At 38.4% G+C, this 18231-nt stretch overlaps 1 protein-coding gene across 2 annotated transcripts in view; it reads left to right on the top strand.

The window, feature by feature from the left end:
• samd4a (sterile alpha motif domain containing 4A) overlaps positions 1 to 18231 on the top strand; it is a 35495-nt gene that overhangs the window by 15298 nt on the left and 1966 nt on the right. The window contains exons 2-11 of one of the 2 annotated variants that reach the window (XM_081347130.1): positions 3372 to 3896; positions 7089 to 7343; positions 7553 to 7662; positions 8440 to 8526; positions 9172 to 9403; positions 9722 to 9807; positions 11133 to 11245; positions 13794 to 13992; positions 14872 to 14998; positions 17854 to 17937. In XM_081347130.1, coding sequence (XP_081203256.1) covers positions 3372 to 3896; positions 7089 to 7343; positions 7553 to 7662; positions 8440 to 8526; positions 9172 to 9403; positions 9722 to 9807; positions 11133 to 11245; positions 13794 to 13992; positions 14872 to 14998; positions 17854 to 17937 — 1818 coding nt within the window. The remainder of the gene's footprint in view (positions 1 to 3371; positions 3897 to 7088; positions 7344 to 7552; positions 7663 to 8439; positions 8527 to 9171; positions 9404 to 9721; positions 9808 to 11132; positions 11246 to 13793; positions 13993 to 14871; positions 14999 to 17853; positions 17938 to 18231) is intronic. The other variant, XM_081347129.1, reaches the window with a different exon arrangement.

Below are 18231 nucleotides of genomic sequence, written 5' to 3'. Positions count from 1 at the left end.
GGAATATTTTCAGTCATTGTTTTTGCTCATGCCTCGCTCCTCTAGAGTAGTTTGTGCACTCAAACATTGTGCCATTGAAGAGCAGCTTCTAATTTAAACCAATCGGAAGGTTAAGTGCAAGGGGTGGAGAAAAAAACAAATTACGGCCGAACTCAGGGATGTTTGAAAGCTCTGTTCCCTGAGAGCGGGCGCCACGTGGAGTTCACTGGAACACATTGTTTTACTGTCTAAAAATGACTCAGTGAAGCCTTAAAGAAGGGCTTTCCTCAGACTGACCGCCGTGAATCAACTGTGATTCACAGACTCCCCTGCAGAGTGTTGCTTTCACTCCGTTTCGGCCTCTTTCTCTCTCTTTCTTTAAGTCACATCCCAATGCAATTGTAACGAATTGTAAACAGTTTAAATACTGTAAAAGGGAGGCGGTTTGGTGGATAAGTCAAAAGAAGAGTTAAAAGGAGAGAGTTGTGGGCTCAGAAGGAGAGTCAGAGAGAAGCGCATTCCTGTGAGGGTTACGTTCCACAAGAACGGGGTCTATGAACCGACTGCTTAGCTATGAGATTATGAATTAGTATGTTTTATGTACCTTTCACTGGATTACAGATAAAAACAGCTTAATCCAGGTTTGCTCGTCCTGTGTGTGCTCTCCTAGCCTGGTCAAGCTGGTTTTAAAGGTTTTTTTGGGAATTTAACAGCTGGCCAAAACCACTAGACCATTTTGCCAACATTTTTCAGTTGCATAAACATAAACATTGGGCCAGTTGCATAAACATAGCCATTATATTAAGACAGTGTCTTAATATCTAGTATGACCCACTAACTGTCAAGGGGCAGCCAGTCTTACTTTTCGGTACCAGAATAGGCCAATCTAGATTTTTATGTAACTAATTTAAATGCATTATGAACGGTCTTAAAGAAAAAAGTTTGTCTTACTTGTAAAACTAGTCTTAGCGGTTTATGCAACCGGCCTTAAAAATTACAAAAGCACATAAATTACTAAATAACATAAAAATAAAAGCTAATTCAAAAATACTATAATAATGTAACTTGATAATATAGAATTTTAATATCAGCAATTTAATGGCCTATCGGTATGTGTTATGTTCCGAAATGTGTCAGAACGTAATGCAAGTATGCAAAAAACTGACTGAACTCAGATTATTTATTGAACTTGTCTAGCTCACACATGAGATGGGTTTTGCAATATCTGGTGAGTCTGTTCTTGCAAAATTCCCAATGTAGGATTCAGCAGTGAGACGCATGGAAAAGGGAGAGCGTGAGAAAGAGGGCTACCGTCTCTCTGGAAGCTCTGTGATCGGATCCTGAAGGAAGTGAACGGGGGGATGGTGGCAGAGGAAGTCAGAATCCTTGAGATGAGTAGGTTGCATTGTTTTAGCAGCAGCACTCCCTCTATATCCAGCTGGATGGGTGGAGCGAAGGAAGAAGAACTGTGTAATGATGGAGGAGAGTGGGAGCCATAGAGGAGCTGGCAACCACTGAGGTAGAGCAGGACGCTGGCCAAGTTGAATGCTGGGCTCTAATTTTAGTAGAGGAGTGTTACTGAGGGTCATGAGGACTTTATTACCAGATAAACTCATCACAACCTTTGGCAAGGCACAAACTGAACCGGGCTGAGTGGTGACACGTTGTGGTGGATGAATAACCTTCTCTCACCACATATTGGATTTTCCTGTGTTTCTAAATTGGCGCTTTTGTCTAATGTTGATTTCAGAAACGTTCTTTTTTTACATAGTTTGTCACATCTTGCAAAAGTCATCCCTTAAAATGGCATGTTTTTAGTGGTTTGTGATTGCGGTTGCACACACATGGTCTTATTTAGTACTGAAGACATGAACTTGATTAAATATTTCCATCAAGCACTTTTTGTTTTGTGTTTTATGACAAATGGATTTTGCTTTAAAGTCTGGCTTAGTAACTGATAAGTTGCGGGTTTGAATACTGAATATTGCTTAAAAGTCTCAGATAAAAGACCACTCTTGAAGGCCGTTGGCCCATCAGTAAAAATGGAAGTGCCTGAAAAAGACTCCCAGAGAGACACTTAATCATTGGTCCCCAGTTGTCCTCAAGTCTGTGTGTCTCTCTTTAGCATGACATTGGTATGATGTGGTCTAAACAAGCATAGCTCCCTGCTAAACATGACAGAAGACCTCTGAAACATCTCTACTCATGCACACACTTATGAAACAGTCATTTATCATCCTGTTTCATTAACGCTACAATCATTGTTGTCTTTTTGAAGTGCAAAATATGTCTATTGATCTTATGGTAATGATTATTTTCTTTTTTTTTGCATACTCGTCAGAACGTGTCAGGGTCTCATTTTGTCCCAAAATCAAACAGGGAAAAGTTTTGCATAACAAATATGACTTATTTTTAGAACTTTTTTGGGACCAAGCGCAAATTCTCATTACCATAATGTATCCGGATGTGATCGTTTTTCAAATTATTTTGTTCATTGAGGAAGAATTACATTTTTATGTCCCACTGAAACTATTTAATAAAGGCAAGTTAAAGTATTTGAGTGTAGATCATCATCTTATAAAGTTAATTTTTGTAATTCCCATTATTTTCAGTTGTGACTCACAATTTAAAATAATGATTTCTTTAAGTCCGCATTAAAGGTAGTAGCACATACTACAATGATGTTTAATTAATTTTTTTATATAATTTAAATAATAAATATCATTATTTTCTCACGTTATTATTTTTTTTTTTTAAATAATATGGTTATGAAACACAATCTTAGTCATCCTAAAAATGTGAGTGAGACATTTTTTTTTTCTAGCTTTCATGAGATTGTGATCATACAAGACATTCCTGGATCCCATTTGTGGCTATACGTAAAAGGCAGACCAAGAGAATAAATGAGTCATAGACCTGATCTGGAAGTGGCCAGAAGTTCACTCCGTGGCCGACGTTCTCTATTATTGGTGGTGGACAAAGCCTCTGTCGTGACCTCAAAATATCTATAGTTCCTATAGTTTCTGAGGCATGTTAAAATAGGCTGCGTGACCCTGGTTATGAGTAGTGCTCTCAAAAAAAGATTTAAAATGTGGCAGCTATTTTAAAGGAAGAATGAAAAACAGGGATGACTTTGCTCAAGTTAATCTCATATTTTATTAACCTTGAATTCCTTTTATTTTATTACTTATTTTTAATGTGCCCTTTTCTGTGAACATGTGATCATTACCCTACCTCCCTTAGCTTTTATTTTATTTAATTTTTATTTTATTAAGATGTAAACTTACACTATACTTTGAATTCCTTTTATTTCATTCTTTATTTTAAACTGCCTTTTCTGTTAACTCGTGCTAACATTTTCCTAACTTAATGCTATTTTTTTTGTTTTGCAGTATTGATCAGTCAGTGGCAGAGCGAGACGAAGGAACGGGTCATCTCTCTGGTTCTGACTCACCTGCCTCTCCTTAAACCGGGGAACGTCGAGGCCAAGGTGGAGTACATGAGTCTCCTGCCAAAGATCTTGAGCCACACTATCGAACATGGCCGGCACTTGGAGGAAAGCAGGCAGCTTCTGTCCTACGCCCTCATTCACCCTGCAACCTCCCTCGAGGACCGGGCGAACCTCGCCCTCTGGCTCAACCACCTGGAGGAGCGGGCGGCTGCCCGAGGAGCAGGAGACTCCCTTGAGCGTGTGTCTTCATCTCACCACGGGCAGCCTCCTCACCTCTACCCCCACCACCAGCGCTACGGGTCGGATGACCGCCTCAATGGCTGGCAGGGCTCGAGGGACTCTGGGCTCGGAAGTTGGCAGCAGCATCAGCAACAGGGCTGTGAAAACGGCCACCTCTCACTGTACCCAGCATCCTCTGTGCCCTCCACTATCAATGCTGTAGGAACAGGCAGTGGGACCAACACAAGTGAGTGGGCTATTCTTCACTTTTGGCTTAACCCGGGACACTCTTTGTCTGTCTATAACCACAGGTGTTTCATCTAAGCTATCTGCTTTTTTTTTCCTTTGGCAAGTGAGATTAAAACAGCTGCAGATTCAGCAACTCTTTAAAAAATTACATTATTGTGAGTGACCCTCTTAAATCCCTACCCATGTCCTCCAGGACAATTCAGATGCTGTACTTAAGACTTCAATTTTACCTCGCATGTAGGAGCATTCAGAACACAGCCGTGCTGTGGGCGTAACAAAGATATTCAGATTGAACATATCTGTGGTCAGAGCACGATATTTCCAGCTAAGAATGCAAGGGTCTTTTTTTTCTGATGAAGGAGACAGCTGAGGATATAAATAAGGGCACATTTAAAGCACTGCTCTACCAGATCCTCTTTATTTTTTGACTACTTAGAGTTTCAACAGCACAAAGGACTGGTTTCACAACTCTCCTCCAGCAACCTCAGGATGTAGGCTTTTAAAAGTCATTCTGATTTTGGTCCATGTAAGATAAACAGGTCAACAAAACGTGACAGAGGCACAAAATGACTGCTTTATCTATATACTTTTTTTTAATATTATAAAATATAATACTTTATCATGACTGCTTCAGTTATGTAGGGTATCAGGTCAACAAAGTGAGATAGGTGCAAATGTACTTTTTAGATGCAAATTTAATTGTGAAGTAAGAGTAAAAAACATCACTGTCTCCTTGACTAAGAATAAATTGTAACAATATATAAGACCTTTTTTAAACATGGTCAATTTTCTCCTCATAATCACCATGGAACATTGAAAATTGAACTAGAAGAGCATCCTGTGTCCTCCTTTACTCACACAAACACCCTCTCACCTCCCCAACTAAGCACCACATACCATCCCAGCTCTTCCCTTGTAAGGTATCCTTTGTGGAGGTTTGTATTTAGGGAAAATGGCTAATATTTAGGGACTGGAACTTGAAATGTTAGCTGGGCACCTATTTTAAACTAGCCCGCGAAGACCTATACATAGTCCAAACATTTACAGCCGCATATAGGAGGAGAAGACGGGCTCCACACGGCCTATAACGTATCTTCTCCATCTCGTTCTCTGTTTGTTTCCTCTTTCCCCTCACCCGTGGCGGGGTTGAATGTTCCAGAAGAAGAAGACAGGCTCACCTGTTTAGTAGGTGCAATGGAAAAGACTCACAGCTTGTTTGGTTTGCCAAGTTTCCCCCCCTCGGAGGAAACAAATAAACTTGTGTTGGTTGTTCTGGCTAAAGCAATAAGTGCTACAGAAGCTGTTAGTCAGACTTGTCTCAGATTTGTGCTGTAAATCTGAATCTCTTTGACATCAGATTTAGGTTTGTTTGCTTGGAGTGAAAGTTCACACCAAGGAACCACACACAAGTCTGCTTAAAAATGGGATCTGGGGTACGGTTCATGTGTACATACTGTAATTTGAGTTGATTACCCGTTATTGATAACATATCATTTGCCTGTCTTTAGGGAAAGGAAACTTTTGTTTAGAACGGGTTCTAAATCTTTCAGACTCTCATGAGTCGGTTCTTTTCAGTGAATCAAAAACAGTGTAATCTGATTCCCAAAATGAATGACTCTTATGAGGGTTTATTTTTTTCCAGTGAATCAAAAAACATACATACCTAACCCTAACAGCTTATAACTTCTTATGTTGTGTTATGAGACTTAAAGGAGAACTTGGTAGCTTTTTTAACTTAATAAAACTGTCTAGAAATCATTTGGATGGTTAAACAACCTGTTCTGGTGATATTGGTGACTTTCCCCGCTCCCCCCAGCGTTCCCAGGCGGAAAACCAACCTTGCAACTTGTTCACTACCGTCCCGGCAAGATAGAAATTGGAAGTCTCGTGAGAAGCGAGAATGAGAACGAGAACGAGCGCGAAACACGAATTGCTTTACGGCAATTCGACATAAACACACACGCATGTATGATGTATTACCAGATTACCCACCTCGGTAGACATAGCTCCACGCGATACAGTTGGCTTGCTCCGATCAAAACAAACGCACATGAGCAGCGGTAGAGAGGGGGAGGAGGCTGCCGCAAGAGAGTTTTTTACGACTGTGTTGTGAAATATACGCCCCACCACAGCTGTAGGGGGAGCTCGTGGGGAAAACATGCGACAACAAAAGGAAAAATCAGCGAAGAAGTGACTAGAGTTCGCTAGAGTTGCCGAGTTCTCCTTTAAATCAGTGTACTTACTAACTGCATGTGCATAACATGTCATTAAAGTTACATATTATGATGTTTGTCAGTAGTACTTTGTAAAAAATAACTGAATCAAACAAATGAGCAATTTTTGTTCTTAGTATTGTGATTTAATAGATAGTTTTATGCGTCTCAACAAAGATTATGAAAAGTCTGAAAAGTTTGTGTAAACCACTGTTATTGATAACTAAATTGAAAACTATATAACAAAAAATAATTTATTGAAATAAAGCTGAATCATATATATAATTTAATTAGATGAAAAGTTTCAATTTAAGAAAAATGAATGAAAATTAGAAATGTTACCTTGACAACTAACTTAAATAAAAAATTAAATTAAAAAAAGACATTTAATTTCAGGTACTAAAATTAGTAAAACTAAAATTAAAAATAACACAAAAATTTTTTTTAAATGACTTAAAATTAAAATGAAACCTCAATATATATAAAAATAAAATCCAGTTCTAATGTACTGTATTGTATTTAATGTAATAATTAAACATCTAAGAAACTCTTCTTTTGTTTTGGTCACATCAAAAAAGTTTCAGTTTAAAATAAGAGTTGCATGGTGGAGTAGATGGTATTGTTACATTTTGAATTCATTATTATTAATTAATTATTTATTCAGAATACCCTTGGAGTATGAAATCATATCCTGTTGCTCATATTCATTGCAGTCCAAAATAATTTTGCATATTTAAAGCAACTGAAAGCCCCTGTACTATTCTACCCTCAGATTGTCCACACTGACTAGACAGAAAATAGAGCGTTTTAAAAAGTTCCTCTTTATGTCTGCTTGGTAACAGCAGAGCTACTAAACGTAGCTTGTGAATTTGAAGCTTTTGATAGAAGTTTCCGGAAATATAACGGTCCCGACTTGTTTGTGTTCACGATGATCTCACGGCGCATGTCTGTTTTTTTTTTTTTCTTTTCTCTCGCAGTCCTGTCGGGTGGGCAGCACAGTCCTCTGAGGCGTTCTGTGTCTCTGACCCCTCCGATGAGCGGCGGATCTAACCAGCCTCTGGGGCACGGGTGGCTCTCTCAGGAGGACCTGCGTCCCCGCGGGCCGGCCCCCGACCACGCCCCCATCTCTCCCCAGAGCAGCGTGGCGTCCTCGGGCAGCGGAGGCAGCGAGCACCTGGAGGAACACACTGCTGTCCGAAGTACATTCCATGAGGACGGCAGCGGAATGAGGGGTGAGCCACAAATGTGTTCATGCAGATTTAAAGAAACAGGGATGTGACTGACTGTGTTAAACCCATTTTTAGTGCAAGCAAAGCAGATCTTGGAAATAAATAATTGGTCTAATGAGTCATTAAGATGAGCCCCCAGACCTTTAAAAATTAGGTCACTCACATGAATCTTGCATTGCTTTTCATCTGAAATAATGTGATGTCACTTTCAGATGTGCCGGCATGGCTGAAGAGTCTACGTCTACATAAGTACGCCGGGCTCTTCTCCACCATGACATATGATGAGATGATGTCACTGTCAGAGCATCAGCTGGAAGCTCAGGTTGGTGCTTTCATTGCTCTTCGTTGTTACGCCTCGAAAAAATAGTTTTAATGTTTGAATTTTTCCAATTTATACCACACATTTGTGTTGCCTTTCGATTTATATTTCTTACCCCATTGGCAGTTTTTTTCCCCTTCTAATTTAAGCATAAATCTCACTCAATTTTATTAGACATCTCTAAAATTAGACTTCATATAGTGAAGTTTTCTTTCTCAACGAAATGTGTCTTGTTTTAAGAATTTAGGTATTCATATTGGAAAATAAGTAAAAAAACTGCAGATCACTTCCAATCGGTTTAATAGCTTAAAGTTACAAAGTAACATTGCCAGAGAAGTTCTAGCATGTACAAGATGCAGACATGCTGAGTTTGAGCCAAACACAAGACTTAATTACTTCTTGTCATTTATGTGATACACGGGAGACTCACAATTATAGTATCTTGATTTAGCTAGCTATGTTGTGCATTTAGCTCCAAATACTTTGTGCCCACAACTAGTTGTAGAGTTGCTGTGGTAGCAATGCATACAAAACATAGAAAGACATTGCTTGTGGAATAACACATATGGAAAAGTTTTTATGTGTGAAATTTGGCTATTGATTGGCTATTATTGTAGGTGAATCTTATATAATTTGCCCATCTTGTACCTACATTTATAGATTTGTAAATTGTATATGTTGTAGCATTGTTGCACATTATCAGGTAAGATAAAAGCAATCTGTTTTTATGTCATGTAGAATGTCAGATTGTGTCTTAAACATTGTTTTCCTCTGATATAGCAAGTCACTAAAGGGGCACGGCACAAGATCATCATCAGTATTCAGAAGCTGAAAGACCGACATAACATGCTGCGCTGTTTGGAGAAGGTCAGAGCCTCTCTTTTCCCATCTCAGTTTATTTCAACCCATAATCTGAACAGTCCTATTGATCACAAACTTCACATTCGCATTCATTTGTTTCACTTTTAGTTTCCACCTTCAATCTTACAGTTTCCAGCCTTGATCTTTAACAGCAGTGCCACACTAACTCTGGAGCCCGAACCTCCGCTAATATCATTTTCACATGCAGTTTTAATGCGTGTTAATTATCATCTTTTTAATTCAAGAACAATATTTGAAACAACAAGAGACAGGAAGGAGCCAGATGTCTAATTTCAGAGCAACCTTTTCATCAAGCTTTCCATCTCGGAACATTTGTAGCTTCAGAAATAAGACACCTCCTCCCGATAGCCGGATCCATTTAAAGTTTTAATGCCCCGCATGTGTCGGCCCCGTTAGAGTCGCACCGTGCGACGGGGAAACAAACACGCACGTATTTTTGGTAGACCTTTATTTTGTCCTCACATGTCATTTTCCGCCTCATTACATGTCTGAAATATCCCGACACCTGACAGTTGCCCGTATTGAATTTATGGAAGTGTCCAAAATAATGCTGCACCGCAACCTTGAATAACTTGCATCCATTCATTTGTCATCTCTCTCTCTCTCTCGCTCTCTCGCTCTCTCTTTCAGGATATTTTGGAGGGAGGGAATCTACGTGCTCCTTTGCAGGAGCTCCACCAGATCATCCAGACGCCCATTAAAACCTGCAGCACAGAGGATTCATCACAGCGCCACCTGCTGAGCGCAGAGGGGAAGAGCAGCATCGCCAGCTCACACCTGGGCGGAGGAGAGACGGAGGGAAACTCCACGCTCATAGCCGAGGGAGACATCCCTGCTCAGTTCACTCGCGTCATGGGCAAAGGTTCACGCGTAGTTCTTCCTTCCCGTAATCTGAGAATCATTTGAGGCTTTTAGGATTGTTTAAATCCTATCCGTTACTTTCCATTTCCACACGTCTTTATCTTACAGACAGAAAAATGGGTCAGAGGTTGTCAGACAGAGATTATGTAATCTACTTTCCTTAATTTTTGCTGAGCTTTCCATAAACATATGAGACTGAAAGTCACATTAAACTCATACTGAAACCTAGCAGCAGCAGTAGTAGTTTTGGCATCATGGTAAAAGTTTTTATTTTTATTTTGAATAAATATGTGACTCTTTTTGTATTTCTTTGTGACAGTTTGCACACAACTCCTCGTCTCCGGGTCGGATGAGGAGAACATTAGTTCCTACCTACAGCTTATTGATAAGTGCCTAATTCATGAGGTAAGCATTCATGAAAGCAAAATTAATTTCTTAATATATGAAAGTTCTGGGTCTTATTATGAAATATTGATCCGCTTTTTATTATTCAATAAATTCTCATTGGAGACAATCAAGTCCTAACTTGTTGAGTATCCTGTTTCACTCAGAAAAATATGTTATGATATTATAGTTATATTATAGTTATGTTACATTATTTAGTAAAATGGTTAGGTAACCAGTTCTGAAAATATTAACAATATTTTTTCTGTAATTAAAGTTAAGCTAGAAATAAAGTAAAATTAAATTAAAATTATAGTTATGTTACATTATTTAGTAAAATGGTTAGGTAACCAGTACTGAAAATATTAACAATAATTTATAAAATTAAAATCGAAACATTGAGAAAATTGCCTTTAAAGTTGTCCATTTATGTTCACGATTTTGCTGCATCCACTCACAAAAATATATTTTATGTAAAAAAAAATTAAAATATCTTCATGAGCATGATCTTTACTTAATATCCTAACGATGTTTGGCATAAAAGAAAAATCTATAATTTTTACCCATACAATGTATTGTTGGCTATTGCCACAAATATACCCGTGCGACTGTACTTGTGACTGGTTTTGTGGTCCAGGGTCACAAATGAGAAATGTTTGGCAACTTACTGAAATAAGTTGAAGTTGAAACATTAAAATAACTTAAACAGAAAAAATAAATAAAAAATTAAAGCCAAATAGAAATATTTTTAAAAACTAATAAAAAAGACAAAAGGACATAATATAAAAAATAAAATCTAATTTTAAATAATTAAAATCATGATTTAATCATGATTTGCTTCTCTGATTTAGACCGATGGGGACGTTATCATCCTAGAGAGCACTTGATTGGATAAAATTTGTATTTGTATATTGTCATCAATATTTATGGTCTTCTTATCAGGAAGACTGCAGAAGAGTCTATCTGATTAAAAAAATATAATTTATTTCATGTTTCAAAGCTAATAAAAGTGATCTTAAAGTCACTAAACAATTTTGACTTCATGGTGTTTAAGGCATTTACTGATTAGGTGCTTTTATCCCAATCAAAATACAAAACTGCTTTAGTTTAGTCGTTCGTGACTGTCATAGCCAGCAAATGGCAAGCATACAGTTCTTTTTATTGGTTTGTATTATTCTTATTATTGAAACTGCTGAACAAATCACACATAATCAAAGAATAAGCAGACATAGTCCCATTAGACAAGGTTTTGGAGTCTTCACTTATGAGGTGTGATGTTAATGTTGGGCAGTGTTGAGTCTCTCTGTCCCACCCCTCACTGCTCTGACGTCTCGCACCCCTCGCAGGCCTTCACAGAGACGCAGAAGAAGAGGTTGTTGTCATGGAAACAGCAGGTGCAGGTGCAGTTCCGGTCAATTTCACGGAAAACTTTACTGGACTTAACAGGACAGAGACGAAGGTAGAGTGAATTTCGGAGGTCATGATTAGCACGCAATTTAACATTTGTTTCTGCTGAGATTTACTTTTCTTCTGTCTGGGGTCCTAGAAACTCTGATACTGGAAAACGTCATGTCCCTCCGACATATTGAAACCCTTTAGACCGATATTAGTTTTAACCCTCTGTTTTATCCTTAAATTTACCCTTCAAAAATTCATTGTTATTCAGGATTTCCTATTTGGAGTAAGTTTGACCCAAGACATCCGAAACATGCTGTAGAAAAATACAATAAAACAAATCCAAATAAAATAAACGGATACTTCTACATCTACCAGATAGTTTTAGCATGTAATTGCGTCTGTCAGTTTTCATAAAATATTTTTTTGGCAATTTAATTTGGTAAGTAGCTGTCTTAGAGGGATAGTTCACCCAAAAATAAAAATCCTGTCATCATTTACTCACCCTCAAGTTGTTTCAAACCTGTATGAATTTCTTTTATATTTTGAAGAATATAAACTTATCATTATCATTATTGCACCATCATGACTGTAATAAACTGACAGGTTAACTGTACATTATCAGTGACTTGTAAATGATTGAGTAAATTTCAGTGGAAGATTTTGATCTGATTAATAGGGCAGTGTTTCCTAAGAAAACCTGTTTTGTTGCTCAAGTTTTACCAAATGACATCATACAGTGGACTGAGAACTTTAGGCAAGAACGGTACTTTTGAGGTTTACCCTGTCAGATATGTTGATTGATTTAGGGCAGAATTGTCATCTGTGTTTTTATTTATTGGACTAAGACTTTAATAATGATCGGATACCACAAACCACACAGAAGTGTTTAGGACTATGAGTCACGGTATGCCGTCACTCCCTACTGGATTGCATCAGGGTCTGAAAATAGAGCATATGATACTCAGCTAGAATCTCCGATTTTATGTCTCAGCGTGAAGCATTACAGACTTCTACATTAGTGGTTCACAACCTTTGTAACTTTATGGTCCCCATTGCCAAAGTCAGTACTGGAAGGCCCTCCTACACAGACTCTGTTTTTTTGTCTTGTACTTCTGCCAAAATCAAAATTATACCAAAAGCACTCGCTTGTTTTCAGTCTTTTTTAATACAAATCAGGGCTGTCAAATACATTAAAGTAATGAATAAATTAAACTGTACACTCTTTTTTTTATTTGTTATATTTGTTTACAGTGCCTTAAAATTAACATATCATTGCATATATATATATATATATATATATATATATATATATATATATATATATATATATATATATATATATAAAGAGGGGGGGAAATCACATTATGAAATAAATGTTTTTCTCCAAAACACGTTGGGAACAATTATTTGCCCCCTTTAATTAAATACTTTTTGCAACCTCCTTTTTCCAAGATAACAGCTCTGAGTGTTCTCCTATAATGTCTGATGAGTTTGGAGAACACCTGACAAGAGATCAGAGACCGTTCCTCCATACAGAATCTCTCCAGATCCTTCAGATTCCCAGATCTGTGTTGGTGCTTCTTCTCTTCAGTTCAGCCCACTCATTTTCTATAGGGTTCAGTTTAGGGGACTGGGGTGGCCATTGCAGATGCTTGGTTTTGTGCTCAGTGACCCATTTTTGTTTTGATTTTTATTTTTGTTTTTGGATCACTGTCTTTTTGATCGAATTTGATCGAATCCATGATGCCATGTATCTGAACAAGATGTCCAGGACCTCTGGCAGAAAATTAGGCCCACAGCATTAAAGATACAGCAGAGTATTTCATTTTACTCATGGGGTACTTTTTTATCCCTGTATGAACCAAACCCATATTAAGTGTTTGCTGCCAAAAAAGCTTCATCTGAACATTCATTTGAACATGCCATAGTCCTGCTGCAGGAGGCATGAGGACTGCAGATGTGGCCAGAGCAATAAACTGCAATGTCTGTAATGTAAGACGCCTAAGACAGTGTCACAGGGAGACAGGAAGGACAGCTGGTCATCCCTGCAGTGTCAAAGCACGTGAGACCACGTGTCCCCTCAGACGTGTTCGAGAGCTTTAAAAAGTGTCTGGGTGGAAGGGTGGAGTAACAAGAACTAGCAAATCTGCTGCGGTCCATGAGGATGAGATGTACAGTAGTACTCAAAGCAGCCGGTGGACACTCCACATACTGACGGCTACTTTTGATACTGACCTCAGCTCTGTTCAGGGACTCATTATTCCATTTCTGTTCATCAGATGCCTGTGAAAATTGGTCCGTTTATGTCTCGGTTGTTAAATCTTTTTATGTTCATACAAATGTTTACACAGTGAAATAACTGCTAGGAAAAAAATCAGCTGAAAGTGACAGGACGTTTCTTTTTAAAATGGATATAATATTATTATTATTATTATTATTATTAATATATATACACACACGTGTATATATTAATAATGTATAATATCTTAATAATAATATTATTATATACATTTTAAATTTGTTTTAAATATTTGTATATATAATTTTCTGTTTTTTAATATAGAATTTTTCTATATATTTTACGACGCTGTCTGCCTGTTTCATTCCAGCAGCCGCTACGGTCAGTCCAACTCCCTCCCAACCACGGGCTGTGTAGGCAGCGGCGTTCCCACACGGAGAAACTTGCGCCAGTATCAGATGCGGAGTTTGCCTGGTATAAGACCTGGCCTTTTGGGTACCACCGGGCTGTTCGGACCAACCCCCCGGAGCAGCAGCAGCACCCCTACCGGCCTGAAACAGGGCAGACAGGTTTGTCATTTACAGTGGCTTTCAACAACAAATGACTCTATTACCACTTCAAACTGAAGGGAGCACTAGTTTTTGAAGTGGATGGAGCTGGAGGCAATTTACAGCATTCCAGAATTCCAACATCACTGTTGAATGGAACAACTGAGGATTGGGTTTTGGAAGCGAGCGATAACCTGGCATTCTTGCGTGTCTGCTCAAACATTTTTCTAGGCACGCTTACAATGGGAGGAAGTTCCAACTGCCTCCCCGGTTCAGAGTCTGTGGACGGTGGGGTTAGGTGCGCGAAATAGCGATGAGTCATGTGTGGGGAGAAGTGCGACTGGAGGGAGGGGAGAAAAGAAGAGGAGAGGAGAAAAAGAAAGAGAGAGTGAGCTAGTCAGAGGCAGTGAGAACAGTGCACAGGCATTTCCTGTTTTTCCCTGCTCCTCTGAACGGGAGGGCCAGGAAAGGGGGGAGAGGGAGTCAAATGAAGGGAGTGAGAGAGTGAATGAAAGTAGGATAGGCAGGTTAGAAAGGCTTATTCGCATCAAATCACTCCATGAATGGATGAAACTTACAAGACAATCAGTTACAAATGTCACCCCAAAATCAGAAGAAATCCTGTTTTACCCAGTGTGACATTAAATTTGTTCATGTTTCACACTGAATGAATGAGAAAGGATGTGCTTTTATAACTAGACATTTATGTTTGGAACAATAAAAGGCTTTATAATATGTGAAACTGTTTTTCATGTGTTATTCAGATTTTATTTGAATGAATTCCGTTACATTTGTTATTATTTTCCAAGTCTATTTTGTCAGTCCCCACATTCACATGAGCACAGATTGTAGTATGATGTGAATGTAATTTGGTTGACGTGTGTTGTTGTTTTTTGTTAGGGTTTGTGGTTTGCCAACCCAGGGGGCAGTAACAGCATGCCCAGCCGCACACACAGCTCAGTTCAGAGGACTCGATCACTACCCGTCCACACCAACCCACACACCATGGCCATGTTCCAGCAAACAGGTAAGAGACAGGAACTCAAACACACTGATTATGAGTAACTCACAGTCTGGAGTTCCTTCATCTCCGACACAAAAAAACCCCAGATGACTTAAGAGAGGCAACAGTTTGGAATAGTTTCCCTCCAGTTAATGAACTCTGGGGTTAAAAAAAGCTTGTAAATGAAGTGCCATCCGAGCCATTGGTCATTCTGCTGTTTCTTCTTCTTTTTTCTTTTTGGCTGTGCATGAAAATGAATAATCAACATTCAAGTGTGCATTACACTGTGCTGTATTAAAGGGTTAGTTCACCCAAAAATGAAAATTCTGTCAGTAATTACTCACCCTCATGTTGTTCCAACCGCGTAAGACCTTCGTTCATCTTCGGAACACAAATTAAGATATTTTTGATGAAATCTGAGCCATTTCTGAATCCTCCATAGGCTGCTATGTGACCGAAACTTGCTGGCCCAGAAAAGTTATTAAAGAGATCGTTAATATAGTCCAAGTGACTCCAGTGGCTCAATCTTAAGTATATCAAGCGACGAGAATACTTTTTGTGCGCAAAAACAAACAAAAATAACGACTTTATTCCACTATTCATTTCCTTCTCTCTGGACCTCTAGTTGGTTCGCGTAGTGTTTTTGCGCTGCGCGTCTGTGTTGCACGTCATCACGCATCACACACATGACCGGCGTCGGCCAATAGTGAGCCTACGTGGTGACGTGTAACACAGACGCGCAGCGCAAAAACACTACGCGAACCAACTAGAGGTCCAGAGAGAAGGAAATGAATAGTGGAATAAAGTCGTTATTTTTGTTTGTTTTTGCGCACAAAAAGTATTCTCGTCGCTTGATATACTTAAGATTGAGCCACTGGAGTCACTTGGACTATATTAACGATCTCTTTAATAACTTTTCTGGGCCAGCAAGTTTCGGTCACAAAGAAGCCTATGGAGGATTCAGACATGGCTCAGATTTCATCAAAAATATCTTAATTTGTGTTCCGAAGATGAACGAAGGTCTTACGCGGTTGGAACAACATGAGGGTGAGTAATTACTGACAGAATTTTCATTTTTGGGTGAACTAACCCTTTAAAGTCTGTGTGAAGGCACCATCATTTTTCTAGACCACATTTTTGTACTAATTAATATGATCAAAAAGCTAAAATAAATTAAGATATTCCAATCAGAGGTTTTAATAAAATATATATATTTTTTATATAAATTTGTTTTACTTATATGTGTGTGTGTGTGTGTGTGTGTGTGTGTGTGTGTGTGTGTGTATATATATATATATATATATATATATATATATATATATATATATATATATATATATATATATATATATATATATATATATATATATATATATATATATGTTTTTTGCATTGTAAAGATTTAAAATGTCTTAAATTTCATTCCCTTAAACAGGCAGATACCCTTATTTTAAATGTATTTCTGAGCTATAATAAGGCTCTTGTCAAGTAAAAAGATATTATCAAATATTTGCTAGTGATCAGAGACAGTTTCTTTCTTCTGACTGAAACCGCGTCACATGTTTAAAGGGAAAGTTTTCCATGCTCTTCACACATCGACTCAAGCGTTGTGCTGTGTGTGCTCCACTGACACACATTCAGAGCAGACAGATGTTCCTCTCCGCCTGCAGCTGAAACTCACTTCCTTTAGTTTGCTCCGTTCTCGCGGATTTGCAGAAATACTCGAAGAAGAAGAAAGCGGGGCTGTGCACGGGAGTGTGTGCAGTGTTTTTTGTGTGCTAGGTTGCATGCTACAATGACTTTCTTTGTGCCTGCCACTTTCTCTCTCTGACTCTCCTCCTTCCCTTTCTCATTGCTGCCCATCCCAATGCGTTCATACTAACGCCTTGATTAATTCAAAGGCATCAAAACGAGAGCACTGTGAGAGAGACTTGAGGGGCCTTACAGGATTTAATGTTTAAAAATAGCAGGTTGTCTGTTCCGTCCAGCCAGTGGTTGCCTAACTCAGCTCTTCCTTCCCACAAGGGATTTTCAAAGGCCTGTTTGCTGTTGACTCAGCTAAAGACGAGCACTGTAAAGGCCAGGCCAAGCAGCGCTGCAGGAGTCCTGAGCAACCAGAGTCCGCCCCATCCAGACTGAATCAACTCTTTTACAACAGAGATCCCACTGTAGTCCAGTATACTACTGAGGGAACTGATCACATTCGGTTCACAATCAGTTCAGTGTAATTTGCAAGCATAATGGCTGTGAATTTTGAAAATTGAGGTCGCAATTTGGACCTATTGATCAATTGTAGCAGGCATAATGACTAGGATGTGAATGGGACACTTTGAGAAGTTTGAAATAGACCTTTGTTTGGCTTTTTAGTAGCTGGTAAAGGTCTGAGTGGGTTAATGGTAAAAAAGAAAGGATGAAATATTGGTCAGATTATTAGAGACTGTTTTTATCTATGATTTATCTGAAACTTTTGGTCTAAGGTCTGGGCTGATAACTTCAAGGTTAAAGGTTTGAATCTGACAAGGGGTGACCTGAATCTATTGTGCTTTTGAGCAAAACACATAACCATTGATTGATGCAAGGGCGACACTTCATGTAATAAATGTACTGTAATTGAAAGTGTCTGATAAAAATAATCAGCATGGATGAAGTTTCAAATCTGACCTGCATTGTGTGCCGAATCTATTTACTGATTTTCTATCTGTTCTGTTCCTTCTCTTCCTGTCTTTAACATGTGGCAAAAAGCACAAATAACCCCTTTTTCTAAATTATATGGTATGTCAAGACATCAGTCTAAGTCATGGAGACCTCACTTGGCTTGTTATGTGTTGTTTATTGTCGTCATTTGTTAAAGTTTACACAGTTTGTTTATGGTTTTGCAGATTTACATGTGCCTGTGACTGAGCCAGACATCAATAATCGTTTGGAGTCTCTGTGTCTCAGCATGACCGAACACGCTCTGGGAGGTACGTGTCCACTTCTTGTTCAGTTTACAAATACTGCACTTAAAATAATAGTTCATCAATGTTATGTTATGACAATTACACTACCATTCATACATTTTGGGTCAGTTACATCAGTTTTTATTTATTTATTTATTATTTATTGGGAAGGAAATACTGAAAGCAGCATTGCCATGACAAGAATAAATTACATTTTAAAATATATTAAAACAGAAAAAGTTATTTTCAATTGTAATAATATTTCACAATATTAAGGGTATTTTGTCAAATAAATGCAGCCTTTGTGAGCTTAAGAGA

This window comes from Scardinius erythrophthalmus (genome assembly GCF_964197995.2).
Source record: "Scardinius erythrophthalmus genome assembly, chromosome: 19".
In the NCBI taxonomy this organism is placed as follows: Eukaryota; Metazoa; Chordata; class Actinopteri; order Cypriniformes; family Leuciscidae; genus Scardinius; species Scardinius erythrophthalmus.
The sequence above is the reverse complement of the archived record's forward strand: the minus strand, read 5'-3'. Positions and strand labels throughout refer to the sequence as shown.